Below are 19,656 nucleotides of genomic sequence, written 5' to 3'. Positions count from 1 at the left end.
CTCCATGCATGTGTATATTTCTAAAAAACCAACCCTGTACATTATGGTAAGTACAGAGGATTTTAAAAGAATACATATATATTTGTGGGTGAGTGTGTGTGTATGTATATACATATATACATACGTACATACATACACATACGGGTCTATATAGGGAGGAGTGAAGTTTGTAGTCCATTCATTAATTTAAATGCATTTGTCTGCAGGTGTCAAATAGTGACATTCATAATGCCCTTATCTGAAGTAGAAGTTTTTATTATTTTGGAAAATAGTATGGAATTTATGAGCTTTCCATAAGCACAAAACTCTTGCTACTAACAACATATGTTTTAGTTTTTGGCAATTCCTTCACCACCTCTATATTCATAGAGGGGTTAGTTTCACACTTCCACTGATGAACAGGAGGAAAAGTGTAGCCCGTTTTAAGACCTTACTTCAGATGTTAGTCTCCTACTTTTGAGATGAGTAACAATTTGCTCCAAGTAGTATCTGATTTCATTACAAGGAGCTTTTTTTTTTTAATTTTTTTATTTATTTATGATAGTCACAGAGAGAGAGAGGCAGAGACATAGGCAGAGGGAGAAGCAGGCTCCATGCACCAGGAGCCCGATGTGGGCTTCGATCCCGGGTCTCGAGGATCGCGCCCTGGGCCAAAGGCAGGTGCCAAACCGCTGCGCCACCCAGGGATCCCTACAAGGAGCTTTTGAAATAATCATATGCTGTAATATATACTTACTGATAATTTATTGATAAGTCTTTTGTTCCTAGTAAAATAGCTCAGTGTATTTTCCCCTCTTCTGCATTTATTGCCATTTTAAACATCTGAAGAGGAAATAAAATTAGTTGCAGCCACAAATAATCTCATGATTTTTCTAGGAGCTACATAAATTTTACCTTAGTTAGTATTGGTATTTTGAAATATAAGGCTTTTTTTTTTCTTTTTAAAAGACTTTATGGATTCATTTGACAGAGCACAAGCAGGGGGAGTGGAGGCAGAGGGAGAGAGAAAAGCAGGCTTTCTGTGGAGCAGGGAGCCTGACACGGGACTTGCTCTCAGGATCCGGGGACCATGACCTCAGCCAAAGGCAGAGGCTTAACTGACTGAGCCACCCAGCCACTCCTGAAATACAAGGCTTCTTTTGTATTTAAGATTCACACTAGAGAAGTAGCTGCAGTTTGGTGCCAGAATAGTGGTAGTGGGTACAAAGACCTGGGGAATGTCCTGCAGCTCACTTAGTATTTTTAACCTCTCCATTTTTGAATTGTGATAACTAAAAGAGATAATTAATGTGTGCAGACATGTTTGTAGTACAATGCCTAGATTTATTAGTTATCAGTAGATAAAATTCTTATAACTGAGTATAGAAATGTTAGAAAAGTCGAATACGTATGGAATATTCTCAGGACAAAGTGAGGTTAGGAAATTGAATCTGTCCAAATATATGCAGAGCTAAGGGTTTTCCTGTGGACTGTGTTAGACATGAGACTATAAACTCAATTTTAGTGTAGTCAGATGTATTAGTTTTTTTCTTTCAAGCCTTCTGAGTTTGTTGTAAACCAGAGAAAGACCTTTCCAATTCTGAGATTCTTAGGATTTTGTCATGATTTCTTTTTCCTTTCATGCATTCATTGCTTTCAATTAAACTTTTGAACTTTGGGGAATTTATGCTTGTATAAAAGTTTGAGCTTGGATCCAACTTTGTGTTTTTCCAGTTGGATATCCACTTAACTGCAACCCATTCCTTGTATAAACATAGGATATTCTTTGATTTCAGAGAAAATCATGATAATGTCATTTTATTGAGTTCCAGCTAAAAGACTCTTGTTTTACTTAGGTTTCTCCTCCTCATGAAAAAGAAAAAGGTCTGTTACATGAAAACCGCATGTTGCAAGATGAACTTGCCATGCTAAGACTGGAAATAGACACAATAAGGAATCAGAAGCAGGAAAAGAGGTATTGTGAAGACACTGAAACTGAAAAAGAAAAGAATGACAGTCTTCAAAACGCCATAAAACTGAATGAGGTAACATTAACAAATACAGTATTCCAATCTAGTGGGCAGCTGAATGTTGTGACAACTGAGAATACCATGCTGAACTCTAAATTGCAGGATGAAAAGCTAAACAGAGAAAGACTGGAAGCAAAACTTCAATCATACCGAGCTAGACTCGCTACAGCTATACAGGATCGTGATCAAAGTCAGGCATCAAAAAGAGACCTAGAACTTGCTTTCCAGAGAGCAAAAGATGAGTGGTGTCATTTACAGGACAAAATGAACTTTGAGATGTCTAACCTAAAAGATAACAATGAGGTGCTTTCTCAGCAACTTTCTGAAGTCGAAAGTAAATTTAATGCCCTAGAAATTGAGCTCCAGTATACAAGAGATGCTCTCAGAGAAAAGACGTTGGCTTTAGAACATTTACAAAGAAACCCAAAACAAACACAGGGTCAGAAGAAGGAAATTGAGCAGAAATCTCAAAACGAACAAGGTAAAGTGAATGAATACATGGGAAAGCATGAATCCTTAGAAGAGAAATTATCTCAACTACAAAGTGAAAATATGTTGCTCCGAGAGCAACTAGATGATGCCTACAGCAGAGTGGAATGTAAAGAAAAGACTATAATTGATCTCAAAGACCAGATTCAGGTTATTGTAAGAATGGTTCGAGTTGCAGGTGAAAAACGAGCTCTTCAACTGCGAGAAAGAAATAAGGAGTTAATCAATAAATGTAAACAGATAATGGAAAGAGCATTTAGATATGAAGATGAGAAAGAAGAAAGAGAAGTAAGTATTCAGAAAGACAAATATTTTTCAAGCTTCCTATTAGAAAGTTCAAAGTAATGTTTGGTTATGGCTTATTAGTACTATTTTTTTTTTTTTTTTTTTTGGAGAGAAATAGTGCACCTGCACCTAAATGGGAGTGGGGCAGATGGAGAGGGAGAGAGAATCCAAAGTGGGCTCTATGCCCAGTGCAGAGCTCCACTTCATGACCCCGAGATCACGACCTGAATGATTATGGGTCAGTTTTGAATCTTCATAACTTGTATCCAGCAAATAAAAATTAGACCTGAAAGGTGCTTTAATTTGAATAAAAATGCACGTCATCTATGAGAAACTTCAAGAGGTTAAGTTATACATTGTTAAAGAAAGGAGTCTGATATTAATAATTTATTGTTAGTACTACTAAAATAGTTTTAATTCTTGTCACCACGTTTTAATACCATGATGAACAGATAAGTGGAAATGCTCATACCTGAGTGTTTTGACCTTGAGGTTCAAATAAGTGGATTACCTTGACAACTAACTCCAGATTTGTCACATGAACTGAAGTGTAGGTGCTGTATCTCAGTACTTTTTTTTGATAGCTTTTTAAGCATTTTCAGTTAGCATACTTTTATTTTTATTTATGTAAATTTAAATGTTTAGTCTCAAATCATTTATTCTTGTGACCTTTTCACTCTTTGAAGGCATCTACTTTTCACTAAATCATAATTTGGGATAACTGGTGACTTAGCAAAGCTGTATTTGATTTCATCTTCCCACCACGGTTTATAATTTAAGCATTTTTCAAATAATTTGCTCATTTCAAAACTCCATTGGTAACTACCATTTGGGCTTAAAATTTTCCAATAGAATTGTATCTTTGTGATTTATTAATTTGGCACTGGATCTCCATTTTCAGGCTACTGAGGGAGGGATGGCAGGATTCTTGTATAGCAGGAGTGGAGTGAGCATGAACAGGGGAGGGATCTCTAGGAGCTGAGGCCAGGAGGGAGGCAGAAGCCAGGTTATGTAGGGGGCTTGAGGGCCATTAGTATGACTTCACATTTGTTCTGAGATAGTAACCTATTGGAAGGATTTGAGCAGAGGATTATGTGAAGAACTTGGAAGTTAATTTTAGCCTCTAATAAAAAAGAGAGAAAATATTTGATTAATGTAGAATTTACCACTGCTAGTCTCACCTATACAATACCCATTTCTTTTTGAGACTTCAGCAGGCTGGGAAGCTTTGCAAATTCATCAACAAGGAATGGAGAGTGGGGCTGAAATAATTATCTGTGTAACATAATACTGACTAGGCAGGAGGGATAACACTTTTTGTGTCTTTAACTGAATTCACTTAGCAGTGTGTACATTCTAGGAATAAAAGGTGAGTTGATGTATGTGGTGATAAAGTACATACGTTAGAATTATATTATTAACATAATAATAGGATGATTTCTAAAATCAGTAACAGAAGGTCTTATTAGGTAGTTATGAGAGAACTTCAACAAGAACTGGCTGATGCCCTAAAAAAGCAATGTATGTCACAGGCTTCACCGGAGTTATCACATTATCGTATTAATTTAGAAGATGAGGTACAGGATTTAAAAACATTGGATCAAATCGAAAGTCAGATATGTATTACATATAACATGTCAACAGTTCCTCTGTAGCTGGTTAAATAATATAAATGTTTTAGGATGCTAATTTCCATGGACCACTTTCTTTTGTATTTTCATTTCAATTTAGCATAATTTTAGTGTCTTCACCATGCACTTATTTATTAAATTCTGACTTTTCATTCTGCTCTCTCTGTGTTCTATGTTTTTCCTTATAGCATTTACCCATTCACAGAAATTGAGGGACTTTTTTCTCCTGCTATACGATTTCTTTTAACGATTTATTTATTTATTTGAGAGAGAGAGAAAGAATGCATGTCCATGCACACTCATGAGTAGGGGGAGGGGCACAGGGAGAGAGAAAGAATCTCCAGGAGATTCCCTGCTGAGTACAGAGCCCCATGCCAGCTTAAACCCACCACCAATGAGATCATGACCTGAGCTGAAATCATGAGTTGGACGCCTAAACCAACTGAGCCACCCAGGTGCCCTAAAAACAATGTTTTCTACTGAGATCTCTATTACCATGATGAGGCGAGCTAGATAAAATCAGAAGATAAGGTTTAACGGAATGTTTCAGAAAATCGTCTTACTTCTCATCTTCACTTTTATTGATGGATATAGACTCTGTACTGATTTCAGGAAAACTTGTAAAGAAAGGTTACGACTAGTGGAACTGAGGCATTTCCTTCATTTTCTTTTCCTTTTATATATTTATTTTTAATATATTTATTTATAAATATTATAAAATATTTATATTTTTAATATTTATATATTAAAATGCATGGAAATATTCAGATGATGTATATAAAGCCAAAAGAGAGAATTAAGAAAATTATCTAGGTCCTGCCATTGACTCTTTTTAAAAGCTTTATTGAGCTATAAATACACCTACCATACAGTTGACCCATTTAACATGTGTTGTTGTCGCTGAGTATATTTATAGGGTTTTGCAACTATCACTGCCATCAGAACATTTTCGTCACCCTGAAAAAAAACCCTTAGCTGTTGCCCTTGACCTCGGGCAACCAGAAGTCTACTTCTTGTCTCCATAGAGTTGCCTATTGTGAATGTTTCCTATAAAGGGAGTCACACCATGTGTGGTCCTTTGCGACTCGCTTCTTTCACTTCCTGTTTTCAGGGTTCGCCTGTGTTCTAGCATATGTCAGTGCTTCATTTCTTTTTCTGGTCAGACAGTCCTCCATTGTGGGCTAACGCCCTTGTTCATTCATCATTTAATGCACCTTTGGGTTATTTCCACTTTGTGGCCATTAATAATGCTGCTGTGAACATTGGTTTAGTTGTGTGGACATCTGTATTTCTCTGCCATCAGATTTTATCCTTTAAGTTAATTGGGGTGATTTTACCATCTCTCACCCTTTTTTATTTACTCATTCTACCCTTTCTGTCTTTTTAGTTTCCCTTCCTCTTGCCTAATCCTACACTATTGAGTCCTGGCTCATTGTCTCTCATTCTCCATGAGGCTTTCTCTGATTATTGTAACTCCCCCTGAACTTACTTTCTTCACCCGTATTATCTAGTCTGTGCAGACCAGTTTAGTCCTTTATTTTACATGTATTATCTAGTCTGTGCAGACCAGTTTAGTCCTTTATTTTACATTGTTTTTATTTTTTTTCATGAGCGATAATTCTGTCTTCTTATGTACAAATGTATCTAAGAGGGAAAATATTTTATGTGGATGGTACCTGTCCTTGCCTAAATTTGAGAATATCTTAACAGTTTTTAGGATAAAATTATACCATAGCAGTAATTTCTGATTGAAACACATTGACATAACAAAGCTGTATTCTAAATGTATTTTAAGCAGTTAAGTGTAAAACTGAAAGCATTTAATCCGATCGGACAAAGTATTCAATCAGATGCTGTTTTTTTCTGATTATGGCAAAACAGTCTAAATATGCCTGCCTTCATTATGCAACCAGAACTGAGATTTACAGAGTTCCAGCACTTTACCAACTATAAAGCTCTGAGGACAGGTTTTTTTTTTAAGTTTATTTATTTTATATAATCATTACATCTATTGTGGGGCTTGAACAGGAACTGAAGGTTAACCGTTGGATGTTCTTTTAACTGAGCCAGCGGGTGCCCCTGAGGGCAGCTTTTCTGATATGCCACACCACGGAGCCTTAATCTCTACTCATCAGAGTACTTGCTAAAGCCCTCTAACATAAACAGTTGCTAAGATGAACAATATGAACATAAAATGATTTGGGAACATTGGTTTAGCAAGAGTCCATTATTTCCACGTCAGTGGCTTTACCTTGCCTCTGATGGTCATGTAAGTTATGTATCACTCAGTGTAGGAGTTACTGTTTGCACTGTAGTCCATGAGCATTGTTCACTGAGTAGTATAGAGAGAGAGTAATTTCCTCCACTTAAAATTATTATAAGTGGAGGAAAGTACCATTGGCTAGTGGAATTTTTGAAAGTTTTTTCTTGAAGATTTAAAAAAAAATTAACTTTTGTTTATTTACTCATAAGAGACAGAGAGAAAGAGAGGCAGAGACACGGGCAGAGAGAGAAGCAGGCTCCATGCAGGAAGCCTGATGTGGGACTTGATCCCAGGACTCCAGGATCAAGCCTGAGCCAAGTCCCAGTTCAAATGATACATAACCGCTGAGACACCCAGGTGTCCCTTTTTTTAATATTTTACTTGAGAGAGAGAGAGAGAGAGGGAGAGGGAGAGAGAGAGAACATGAGTGCACAAGCAGGGGGAGGGGCAGAGAGAAAGGAAGAAGCAGACTCCCTGCTGAGCAGGAACCCTGATGTTGGGGTCTCAATCCCAGGACCCCAAAATCATGATCTGAGCCCACAGCAGATGCCTAACTGACTGAGCCACTGAGGCACCTGTAGTGAAAGTGTTTTGAAGTCCTGAGGCTATATCCTGGGCCTTATGCTCCCCATTTGCTACCGCTTTCAGTGGTATGAAGAATGATTTCAATATAACTTGTGTAAGAGATCACTTTCATTGGCCTGCCGTCTGCCTAAAATATCAAATATCATTAGAACGTAAAACACAACAACAATAATAATGCTAATTGCAGACACTTAGAATTTGGTATGTGCCACATACTCTTCTAAGTAGTTTATGTATATTCCCTAATTTAAACTTCCGACTATCACAGTGAGGTAGATACTATTATTAACTTCATTTTACACATGAAGAAACTGAGACACAGAATTTGAAGTAATTTTTCAAGGTCAAACAGCAAATGCCCAGGGGAGCTGGGAATTCAAATCCAGGCATTCTGGTTCCTACAGAGATCCTGCCTCAGAAGCTGTTACTTGAAATATCTGAGTGTCCCTGAAAGCAGCATGTTAACTTGTATAATCACTGGAATGCCCATGGTGATTTGTAAATGTGAATATTTAAAATTATAATTGATGTGGTGCTTGGAATAGAAAACTAGAAAAGTTTACCATAAGGTAATTTCCTGTCTTTCTGCCTTTGAACAATACGTAAATTTGTATGTGTACCTGATAAAATATAATTTAAAAACGTTAGAATGTTGTTTTTTAATACTAGAAGAGTGCTCAGAAAGCTTTTCTGTCAGGGGATTGTAAATATTTTGGGCTTTGCAAGTCATAGGTCTCTATTGTAGCAGTATAATTCTGGGGAAGCCTTAAATCAGTATGTAGAGGAAAATGTGGCTGTGTCCAGTGACATTGTATTTACAAAAACAGATGATGGTGGTTTTATACTAGATTGTCAGTAGTTAAAAGTATTTCTTTTCTTTTTTAGCGACAAGAAGCAAAGGAGTTACAAACAAAGGTTGTAAGGTGCATTCAGAAGTTCAGAGATGACATAAAAAAGTATGCAATTTATTTTAAGATTTTATTTATTCATGAGAGACACAGAGAGAGACAGAGACATAGGTAGAGGGAGAAGCAGCCTCCCTACAGGAAGCCTGATGCAGAACTCAATTCTGGGACTCCAGAATCGTGCCCTGATCCAAAGGGAGGCTCTCAACCACTGAGCCACCCAGGCGTCCCGCAACAGGACAAGTGAAAGCAGCACAGAAAATAACTTGAGTATTTATAAAGCAGATAAGTAGTATAGTATGAGAAATATATCCATTATGATAAATACATCGTTGTTTAGCTGGGTAAAAATATCAGCTTTGTGGGATTTTGAAATGCATAATTTTTGCTTACGATCCTTTTTTTTTTCTTTTTTGCTTACGATCTTTAAATTTTGTACATTAACCCCAAAACACAACCAGAAAAATGGCACAATTGCCAAATCTACTTTTTAAATTTCTAAGAATTTATGTAAGACCTTTAGATGTTTGTTTAGAAATTATGTGGTATGTTTAAAATTTGTGTCTGAGAATAAATATTTTAAAATATGCATTTTAGGCTTGAAGTTGAAAATGCCGAGTTAAAAGTTACAGTCAAGGAGCAAGCAGGCCAAATTGAACAGCTTCAGAAAGACCTGTTAAGTTCAAGTTCGGTAAGTCAGTCTCTTAATTTCTGTCCTAAGGAGAAGGAATTTTTATATCTCTAGTAGTAGTGTATAAGAACATTTTGGATAATATGAAAATTCTTACTCATAAAAATATTTATTATATTCATATGGTTGCTATTTAACTACTCTTGGTATAATTCCTCTTTATAGATAAAGTTGACTGAATGCATAAATTAATCATTTTTGTAGTAAGATTTTAATAAAAAGGATTGTGATAGCCTAAGCAAAACAGTATTTTATATATATATATATCACATTTTGTTTATCTGTCAGTGATCATTTGGGTTTTTCTACCTCTTAGCTATTGTTGGTAATGCTGCTATGAATATTGGTATACTAATGTCTGAGTCCCTGCTAATATTTTTCAATATGTTTAAAATTCCCCAAACTTTGAGTAATAATTTGATCTTGAATGCTGACTTTCTCTTGTAATCTCAACCCTTCACTGAGATTTTGAGAATGAATTACTTTACTAATAATTTGTGGTGATTTGTAATTACAAATTGGTAGTGTGTTGCCTTCATTAAGAATGACTACGAGGGGGATCCCTGGGTGGCTCAGTGGTTTGGTGCCTGCCCTGGGCCCAGGGCATGATCCTGTAGTCCCCGGATTGAGTCCCACATGGGGCTCCCTGCATGGAGCCTGCTCCTCCTCTGCATGTGTCTCTGCCTCTGTGTGTGTGTGTGTGTGAGTGTGTTTGTGTGTGTCTCATAAATAAATAAATAGAATCTTAGAAAAAAGCAGAGTGACTACTAGGTAATTATGCAAACATTTTTCTCAAAGGGATGTAGTTTTCTCCTTGTTGGATTTTGTAAAGGAAAAGAGATGCCAGTGAAAAAGTAGAAATGACTGCTCAGTCAGGGCCTTAGAGAGTAACCTAGTGCTCCTAGCATTCATTGCAAGTTCAGAAACGAATGTTTTTCTATTACCTTGAGTTAATCATACTTTCAGAGATTTAACAGTCCAATCTCAGAAAAGATTAATGTGCAATCCAGGACTCCAGTTTATTGATAGGTAGTGAAAACTATATAACCATTTATAAGCAGTACAGGATTATCGTGCCATTCATACCGTCCTTTGTAGGAGTGGCTACCAATGATTTAAGATGAGAAGATTGCTTTGGGACTTCTAAGTTGGAACTATGAGGTAGATGGACCTACAACTAGTTTCTTTCAGTGACATAAGTTAGGTACATGCAAATTTCATTAAACAATCATACCTATCAGGGGAACTAGCACATTCTGTTGACTGGTCCTTTCTGTGGCCAAAGAAACATCGAAAAAAACTTTTTTTCCTGACTTCATATAAAACTGCTCAAGTTGCTTTACTGTACTTTTCATGCAGTTAACTTGACAAGGAGTCTTATCTCTGACTGAGAGTGCCATGAGTTGTCCCCCTACAATATCACACAGGAATCTATTAGGAAGCCACCACATATTACAGAGTTTGTAAGAATATCCATAGATAATTCTGTATATTCCTATAGAAATGAATTAGGGTTATGGTATAAAATGATTAGCCACTTTAAGCTTACCCTATAAAATAAAAACTTAAATAGCTTTCCAGCAACTTAGTTCATAGCCCTAATTTCTCTAGAAGGTTCTCACCTCATGAATCCCCAGGACAGAGACTACATCTGTGTTAAGATATTTCATGGACACCATTTTGAGGTGAAGAAATATGGATTGGGAAGAAGAGTTAGCTCTAGCTGACTTAAGCCTCTGAAGAAAATAGTCAAGTATGTGTCTGAAAAGAACTTAGAAGAAGACTTCCGTAAGTTCACGTCTCTATGGAATAGGAAAGTATTCAAAAGGAAACAAAGGCAAACCGTTCATAATCCAACCCTTGGGAAGAACTTTTGCATTATTTTTTTTTTGAACTTTTGCATTATAAAAGAAAAGCAAGACAAAGTACAATGGTCAGCATCCTGAGGGTAAAGGTGCCCCCCCCCCCAGATTAAAAAATAATACACTGGGATCCCTGGGTGGCACAGCGGTTTGGCACCTGCCTTTGGCCCAGGGCGCGATCCTGGAGACCCGGGATCGAATCCCACGTCGGGCTCCCGGTGCATGGAGCCTGCTTCTCCCTCTGCCTGTGTCTCTGCCTCTCTCTGTGTGTGTGTGTGTGTGTGTGTGTGTGTGTGTGTGACTATCATAAATAAATTTTAAAAAATTAAAAAAAAATACACTCGGGATGCCTGGGTGTCTCTCTCATTAAGCGTCTGCCTTCAGCTCAGGGCATGATCCTGGAGTCCTGGGATGGAGTCCTCCATGGGGCTCCCTGCATGGAGCCTGCTTCTCTCTCTACCTGTCTCTTTGCCTCTCTCTCTCTCTCAATCTCTCTCTGCCTCTCTCTCCCTGCCCCCCCGCCCTCTCCCTCCGTACCTCTCATGAATAAATAAATGAATAAATAAAATCTTTAAAAAATAACTCAAAGTAATCCCAAAAAGAGTCAAGATAAAATGTACAAGATTAACTGTGTGAGGTGCCTGTGTGGCTCAGTGGGTTAAACATCTACCTTAGGCTCAGGTCATCACCTCAAGGTCCCAGAATCGAGTCCTGTATACATCAGGCTCCCTCTGCAGCAGGGAGTCTGCTTCTCACTCTGTATCTGCTCCTCTCCCCATTCATGCTCTCTCTCTCTCAAATACATAAATTAAAAAAATATATAAAAATAACAGATTAGCTAACTAGAAAGGTAATGCACATCAGGTAACAGGTATTGAATGTGTGGTTGAAAATATTGTCTATGAGGAACTAGAAGGAAGATGGAAGCATACACATGACCTCAGTAAATGGGTCAAGGCTGAAAGTATAGAATAGAGCATCTGGTTTTGAAGCCTTGGGATTTGGAGAACTCTGAGAGGATGTGAAAAAGAGGAATAGCAAGGGTCCAAGGACTGAATGTCAGCGTTTGCTGTCATTTAGAAATGAAATGGGATTAGAAGAGCAGAGGGAAGATGTGGCATTGTTTTCAGCTGCTGCTGAGAAGTAAAGCAGGATCAGGACTTGTAAAAACAGATCCTTGATGATTGTCAAAACTTTTTAGTGGAATTCCAGGATTGAAAGTCAGATTTTAGTGTAAAAGACGCGATGAAAAGATGAATCTGTGGCTGAGATGACACATTAAAGAATGTTCGAGTCCAGTGAAAGGGGAAAAGCAAGATGATCGAAAATGCTGCAAGAGTTAGGAAACGTTTTTATAGAATATTGGGAAGCCTTGAATTTTATTTAGAGAGAAAAGTGGTCAATAGAAAAGAAGAAATTGAAATCTTGCAGAGAAATGTTTGAAATGCTTGCAGAGAAGGAGAGTATCTCATCCTAAAGTCAGATGATCATCAAAATTATAATGGGGACAGTATGGGAATTTTTCAGAGACTGTATCTTAATCTGTGATCTCACAAAACCCAGAGTATCTTAAGACATTGGTGAAACTGCTTCTAGGACATCTCTAGAAACTCAGATGTAAGTATAGCCACCTTAAAGATTTTTTCATTAATGTGGATTAAAAACCTCTGTATTTCCCAAGTAAATTTTGGCAATTTAAATTCTAGAAACAAAAATGATGAAAATATAAACTCAGTTGAAGCTGTTTTAACAAACATCCTTATTTTTGAGATTTCTTTTCATTGACATTTGGTTCATAACCTACATTTTATATGTATTTTATAAACCTGTCTAAACACATATTACTCATGGATTCATGAGAAATAGCATTTTATAAAAGAAGAAGGAGTCTCTTGATTTTTGAAACTAATGTTCTTAAAAAATTGTTTCCAAAGTGTGGTGATGAAAAGGAAAACCTAAAGAAATGTATGGAGTTAAAACAGCCTTTGCAGTTCAGGTTGGATCAAGAAGTGAAGAAAAATGAGGAATTGGAAAAAGAGAATACTGGGTAAGACTAATATTTCACATCACTTTAACCATTAATTAACTAATTTATCTGTAATTGTAGTTTATAAAAACCTAAATAGAAATTCTTGCCAAAATACTACATTTACTCTTCCGTGATTCCTTAAATAATAACAACAATGCCTTTGACATATATTGTCAACTGCGCTTTTCATTGTCCACCGTGAATTTTTTCTGCAAGATATCTTTGTTCTTAGGTAATCTTTCCTTTTAATAGTGTTCTTTTCTTAGAGCAGATATCCTAATCTCTAAAAACATAACTGTGTCATATAACAACATCAAAAGTTATCTTGGATTTGCTTGTATTTCTTTTTATTTTATATTATTTATTTGAATTCAAATTAATTAACTTATAGTGTAATATTAGTTTCAGAGGTAGAGTTCAGTGATTCATCAGTCTTATGTAACACCCAGTGCTCATGCCATCACGTGCCCTCCTTAATCCCCATCAGGCAGTTACCCCATCGCCCCGAATCCCTTCCCCTCCAGCAACCCACAGTTTGTTTTCTAGTATTGAGTGACTTATGGTTTGTGTCTCTTTCTGATTTCATCTTGTTTTACTTTTCCTTCCCTTCCCCTATGCCCGGAGCCAAAGGCCTACTCTCAGCCACTGAGCCACCCAGGGGTCCCAAGATTTCATTATTTATTGGCTGAGTAATATTCTGTTCTCTCTCTCCCTCCCTCTCTCTCTCTCTCTCTGTCCAATAAATAAATAAATATGATTATTTATTTATATCACACCTTCTTTATACATACCTCTTTCAAAGAACATCGGATCTCCTAGTTTGGCTATTGTGGATATTTACTGGTATAAACATATGGGTGCAGGTGCCCCTTTGGATCCTGACCAAAGTGATCTTTGGGATTCATACCTTCTAGTGCAATTGCTGGGTTTTACATAGGTAGCTCCTTTTTCAACTCTTTGAGGAACCTCTGGTACTGATTTCCAGAGTGGCTGCACCAGGTTGCATTCCCACCAACATCGTAAGAGGATCCCCCTTTCTCTGCATTCCTGCCAACATCTGTCATTTCCAGACTTGCTAATTTTGGACATTATGAAAGGTGTGAGGGGGAAACTCACCATGGTTTTGATTTGTATTTCTCTGGTGCCAACTGATGTTGAGCATGTTTTCATGTGTCTGTTGGCCATATGTATGTCTTCTTTGGAGACATGTCCTTTCATTTCTTCCCATTTCTTCATTGGGTTATCTTTCTTTGGGTGTTGACTTTGATTAGCTCTTTATAGACTTTGCATACCAGCCTTTTATCTGATAAGGCATTTGCAAACACCTTCTGCCATTCTGTCAGTTGTCTTTTGGTTTTGTCAACTGTTTCCTTGCTGCGTAAAAGCTTTTTATCTTGATGAAGTCTCAGTAGGTCATTTTGGCGTCTGGTGACATGTCTAGCAAGAAGTTGCTGCAGCCAAGGTCACAGAGGTTGCTGGCTGTGTTCTCCTCTAGGATTTTAATGGATTCCTATCTTACATTTGGGTGTTTCATCCATTTTGACTCTATTTTTGTGTATGGTGTAAGAAAATGGTCTAGTTTTATTCTTCTACATGTGGTGGTCTGATTTTCCCACACCATTTGTTGAAGAGACTGCTTTGTCTCCATTGGATTTTCTTTCCAGTATTGTTGAAGAGGAGTGGACCATAGAGTTGAGGGTCCACTTCTGGATTTACTCTTCTGGGCCATTGATTGACATGTCCGCTTTTGTGCCAGGACCATACTGTCCTGTTGATCACAGCTTTGCAATGGAGCTTAAAGGCTGGCTTCTAATGCCACCAGCTTTGGCTACGTTTTTCAACATACCTTTGGCTATTCGGGGTCTTCTAAGGTTCCAAAGAAATTTTAGTATTATTTACTCCAGCTGTATGCAAAGAAGTTGGGGGCAGCCCAGGTGGCTCAGCGGTATAGCTCTGCCTTCAATCCAGGGTGTGATCCTGGAGACCCAGGATCGAGTGCCACGTTGGGCTCCCTGCATGGAGCCTGCTTCTCCCTCTACCTGTGTCTCTGCCTCTCTCTCTCTCTCTCTCTCTCTCTGTGTGTGTGTGTGTCTAATGAATAAATAAATAAATAATCTTAAAAAAAAAGTTGGTAGTATTTTGATAGAGATTGCATTGAATGTAGAGATTGCTCGAGCTTGCATAGACATTTTAACAATATTTGTTCTTCCAATCCATGAACATGGAATGATTTCAGTTCTTTATGATTTCTCAATTTCTTTCCAGAATGTCCTGTCTTCTTCAGAGTACAGATCCTTGTCTCTTTGGGTGGGTTTATTCCAAGGTATCTTATGGTGTTTAGTGCAATGGTAAATGGAATTGACTCCTCAGTTTCTCTTTCTTCCATCTCATTGTTAGTGTATAGAAATGCAACTGATTTCTGTGCATGGATTTCCTATCCTGCTGCTTTGCTGAATTCAGGAAAGGGTCCTAACAATGTTGGCGTAGAGTCTTTTGGGTTTGCCACATAGGATATCATGTCCTCTGAGAAAAGTGAGAGTTTGAGTTCTTTTCTGATTCAGACGCCTTTTATTTCTTTTTGTTGTCTAAATGCTGAGGCTATGTCGAACAACACTGGTTGTCCAGAGAGTGGACCTCCCTGTTGTGTTCCTGACCTTAGCGGCAAAGCTCTCAGTTTTTCCCCATTAAGAATGGCATCGGGTGTGGGCTTTTCGTAGATGGCTTTATGATATTGAGATATGCTCCCCTCCTCCCTGCACTGTGAAGAGTATTGATCCGGAAAGGGTGCTGCACTTTGTCAACTGCTTTTTCTGCATCTCTTGAGAGGATCCTATGGTTCTTATCCTTTCTTTTATTTCTGTAGTGTATCACATTGATTCATCTGCAGATGTCAAATCACCCTTGCAGCCCAGGCATAAAACCCACTTGGACATGGTGAATCATCCTTTAATGTACTGTTGAATCCTCCCAGCCAGTGTCTTGTTGAGAATTTTGGCATCCGTGTTCATCAGGGATATTGGAGTGTAATTCTCCTTTTGGGTGGGGTCTTGCTCTGGTTTTGCGATCAGAGTAATGTTGGCCTCACAGAGAACACTGGAAGGTTTCCCTTCCATTACTAATTTTTATAAACAGCTCCGAAGAATAGATTAATTCTTCCTGGAATGTGTGGTAGAATTCTCCTGGGAAGCCTCCTGGTCCTGGACTCTTGGTTGTTGGCAGATATTTGATGACTGCTTCCCATTTCCTTGCTGGTTATGGGTCTGTTCAGGTTTCCTGTGTCTTCCTGTTTCAGTTTTGATAGGAAGGGATCCATTTCTTCCAGATTGCTTACTTTGTTGGCATATAGTTGCTCAGAATGTGTTCTTATAGTTGTCTATATTTCTCTGGTGCTGGTCGTGATCTGTCTTCTTTCATTCACGATCTTATTTCTTTGGGTCCGTTCTCTTTTTGATATGTCTGTCCAGGGGTTTATTGATCTTATTCTGTCAAAGAACCAGCTCCTGATTTCATTGATGTGTTCTACTGTTCCTTTGGTTTCTATTTCATTGATTTCTGCTCTGATCTTTATGAATTCTCTTCTCCTGCTGGTTTTAGGTTTTAATCTTCTGTTCTTTTCCAGCTCCTTTAGGTGTAAGGTTAGCTTGTGTACTTAGGACCTTTCTCATTTCTTGAGAAAGACTTGTATTGCTATATACTTCCTTCTTAGGATGACCTTTGCTACATCCCAGATGTTTTGAGCAGTTGCGTTTCCATTTTTGTTTGTTTCTATGAGGTTTTTAAAACTGTGCTTTTATTCCCTGGCTTGATTCTTTAACCTCCGTGTATTTGAATTCTTTCCAAATTTCCTCTTGTGATCAAGTTTCAGTTTCAAAGCATTGTGGTCTGAAAGTATGCAGGGAATGATCCCAATCTTTTGGTATCAGTTGAGACCTCATTTATGACCCAGTACGTGATCTAGTATGGAACATGTTCCATGTGCACCCGAGAAGAATGTGTATTCTGTTGCTGTAGGATGGAATGCTCTGAAGTTATCTGTGAAGTCCATTTGTGCAGTGTGTCATTCAAAGCCCTTGTGCCCTTGTGGATCTTCTGCTTAGATGATCTGGCCGTTACAGTGAGTGGTGTGTTAAAGTGCCTACTATTATTGTATGACTATCAATGTGTTTCCTTTAATTTTGATATTAATTGGTTCATAAGGGGGTCTGGGTGGCTCAGTCGGTTAAGCCCTTGCCTTTGGTCAGGTCATGTTCTCAGGGTCCTGGGATGAAGCCCTCATCAGGGCTCCCTGTTCAGTGGGGAGTCTGCTTCTCCTCTCCTGCTGCCCATGCTTCTGTTCTCTCTCTGTGTCAAATAAATAATAAATGAATCTTAACAGAAAATCGGTTTAATATAGTTGGCTGCTCCTACTTTAGAGGCATTAAAACTTATAATTGTTCAATTTCTCTTTGGATAGACCATTTAATTATGGCATAGTGTCTTTCTTCATCTCTTAATGCAGTCTTGGTTTAAAAATACAACTTGTCTGATATCAAGATTGCCACCTCAGTTTTTTTTTAATGTCCTTTAATATGATAAAATGGTTTTTCCACCCCCTCACCTTCAATCTGGGGTTTTCTTTGTGTCTAAAAATGAGTCTCTTACAGATAGCATATCGATGGGTCTTGCTTTTTTTTTTTTTTTTAATCCACTGGGATACCCTGTGTGTTTGGTTGGGGCATTTGGCTTGTTTACATTCAGAGTAACGATTGAAAGATATGGATGTAGTGCCATTGTATTACGTGTCAAGTCTGTGTTTTGGTGTACTGTGTCTGTTCCTTTCTGGTCTGTGTTATTTTTGGGCTCTCTGTTTTCTTAAAGGTTCCCCTTGCAGGGCTGTTTTAGGGATCACAAATTCTTTTAGTTTCTGTTTGTGCTGGAAGCTTTTTATCTCCCCTTGTATTTTGAATGAGAGCCTTGCTGGATAAAATTCTTAGCTGTAGATTCTTCTCATTGAGCACCCTGAGTATATCATGCCAGCTCTCTCTGGCCTGCTATCTCTTTGGATAGATCCGCTGCCAGTTGAATATTTCTCTCCTTCTTAGTTCAGGGCCTCGTGTTCCAAGCTGCTTTCAGGATTTTCTCTTTGGGTCTGAAATTTGCAAGCTTTGCTTGGAGATATTGACCTATTTTTTATTGATTTTGAGGAAGGTTCTCTGTGCCTCCTGGCACTTGAGTGCCTGTTTCTTTCCCCAGATGAGGGAAGATCTCTGCTATAATTTGCTCAAATATGCCTTCTGCCCCCTCCTTCCCCTCTTTTTCTGGGATCCCCATTATTCTAACATTGTTTTGCTGTGTGGTACGAATCATCTCTCAAATTCTCCTGTCATAGTCCAGTGGTTGTTTCTCTTGTTTTTCCTCAGCTTCTTTTTCTCCATTGTTTTGTCTTCTATATCACTACTTCTCTGTGAAGCCTCATTTATCCTAGCAGTTAGAACCTTCATTTTTGATTGCATCTCACTAAGATTAGCCTTTTTTATCTCAACTTGATTAGATATCAGTTGTTTTATTTCTCCAGAAAGGCATTCTCTAGTGTCCTCTGAGTGTCTCTTAAGCCCAGCTATTATCTTGATGGTCATTATTCTGAACTCTCGCTCCAGCCTCTTCCTTCTATCCATGCTGATTAGGTTCTGGGCAGTCAGTACTACCTCTTGTTCTCTTTGTGGCGGTGAGTTTTTCCATCTTGTCATTCTGTCCAGAGAAGAAGAGATGAGTGAGAGAACAGAATAGAAAAATATCAAGAATGACCCCAGATAAATACATGCTAAACAAATCAGAAGAGACCCGAAGCCAATTTAAAGGTTAACAAAGGAGATAATAGAATTAGAGAGATCAAGAGAGCAGAGCAGTACACCGATACTATGTGAATTTTGGTCTTTTTGTTAGGAAATTGCATCCCCAAATGGTTAAGAGGAAACCTTGTATATATACAAAAATAAAATTAAATACAAGGAAAGTCTAGAATGTAAGTGTAAAAATGGAAATTAAAAGTCAAAATAAAAAGGATATTATCAGAGATCCCTGGGTGGCGCAGTGGTTTTCGCCTGCCTTTGGCCCAGGGCGTGATCCTGGAGACCCGGGATCGAATCCCACGTCGGGCTCCTGGTGCATGGAGCCTGCTTCTCCCTCTGCCTATGTCTCTGCCTCTCTCTCTCTGTCTTTTTTCTCTCTCTCTTTTCTCTCTCTCTCTCTCTGTGACTATCATGAATAAATTTTTAAAAAAGGATATTATCACCCAGTTGAACAGAACTGAGCAATATACCATATCCTATGTCTTTTTGTTAGAGAAATATATCCCAAAGGAAAAACAAGCAGGACTTACATGTATATAGAAATAAAATTAAGTACGGTGAAAGAATAGAATGTAACTCTGAAGGTGAAAGTTAACCAAGACTTGCAAAAAGTGGTCACTTTTCTATTTGTAGAAATGCTGCAATTCTTTCCTTAGATGTCTGGTTGATTTCACAGGTGTTCAGAATGATTTGAAAGCTCTCTGGCTGAATTTCTGGGATCAGACAAAACTATGTTCTCCTCTTGCTCTGCCATCTCTGACTCAAGTGGCTTACATTTTCTTCCTGCATTTTCTAGTTATAAAATATGTCATTCATACAAAAATACATGTCTGACTTCATGAAGAATAAAATGAGCAACTTCACTACTCAGATTTTTAAAAAAGTCTTTCCGATGTCTCTGAAGCTCCCACCTGGCTTCCTTTCTGCTTATTTGCTGAGTATTTAAGTTTTGCTCTGATCCGCCAAAACTTTTCTGTCATTCAACTTTGTTTCTCTGCATTGTTTGGCATCCTTCACTTTCCTAAGAATGTACTAGCCAAGGTATTAGATTTTTGTTTAAAACAGTCTCATAGGCCTCA

At 38.0% G+C, this 19,656-nt stretch overlaps 1 protein-coding gene across 4 annotated transcripts in view; it reads left to right on the top strand.

Moving 5' to 3' along the window:
• LOC119879107 (ankyrin repeat domain-containing protein 26-like) overlaps nucleotides 1–12,792 on the top strand; it is a 35,374-nt gene extending 22,582 nt beyond the window's left edge. Inside the window, exons 6-10 of one of the 4 annotated variants that reach the window (XM_038589557.1) lie at nucleotides 1,836–2,024; nucleotides 2,112–2,786; nucleotides 8,148–8,218; nucleotides 8,765–8,858; nucleotides 12,655–12,792. In XM_038589557.1, the coding sequence (XP_038445485.1) occupies nucleotides 1,836–2,024; nucleotides 2,112–2,786; nucleotides 8,148–8,218; nucleotides 8,765–8,858; nucleotides 12,655–12,771 (1,146 nt within the window). In that variant the 3' untranslated portion in view covers nucleotides 12,772–12,792. Of the gene's footprint in view, nucleotides 1–1,835; nucleotides 2,787–8,147; nucleotides 8,219–8,764; nucleotides 8,859–12,654 lie in introns of all 4 variants that reach the window. The other 3 variants (XM_038589555.1, XM_038589556.1, XR_005387334.1) reach the window with 3 other exon arrangements.
• Nucleotides 12,793–19,656: the final 6,864 nt, after the last annotated feature.

This window comes from Canis lupus, unplaced genomic scaffold, assembly GCF_011100685.1.
Source record: "Canis lupus familiaris isolate Mischka breed German Shepherd unplaced genomic scaffold, alternate assembly UU_Cfam_GSD_1.0 chrUn_S278H438, whole genome shotgun sequence".
Lineage (NCBI taxonomy): Eukaryota > Metazoa > Chordata > Mammalia > Carnivora > Canidae > Canis > Canis lupus.
The sequence above is the reverse complement of the archived record's forward strand: the minus strand, read 5'-3'. Positions and strand labels throughout refer to the sequence as shown.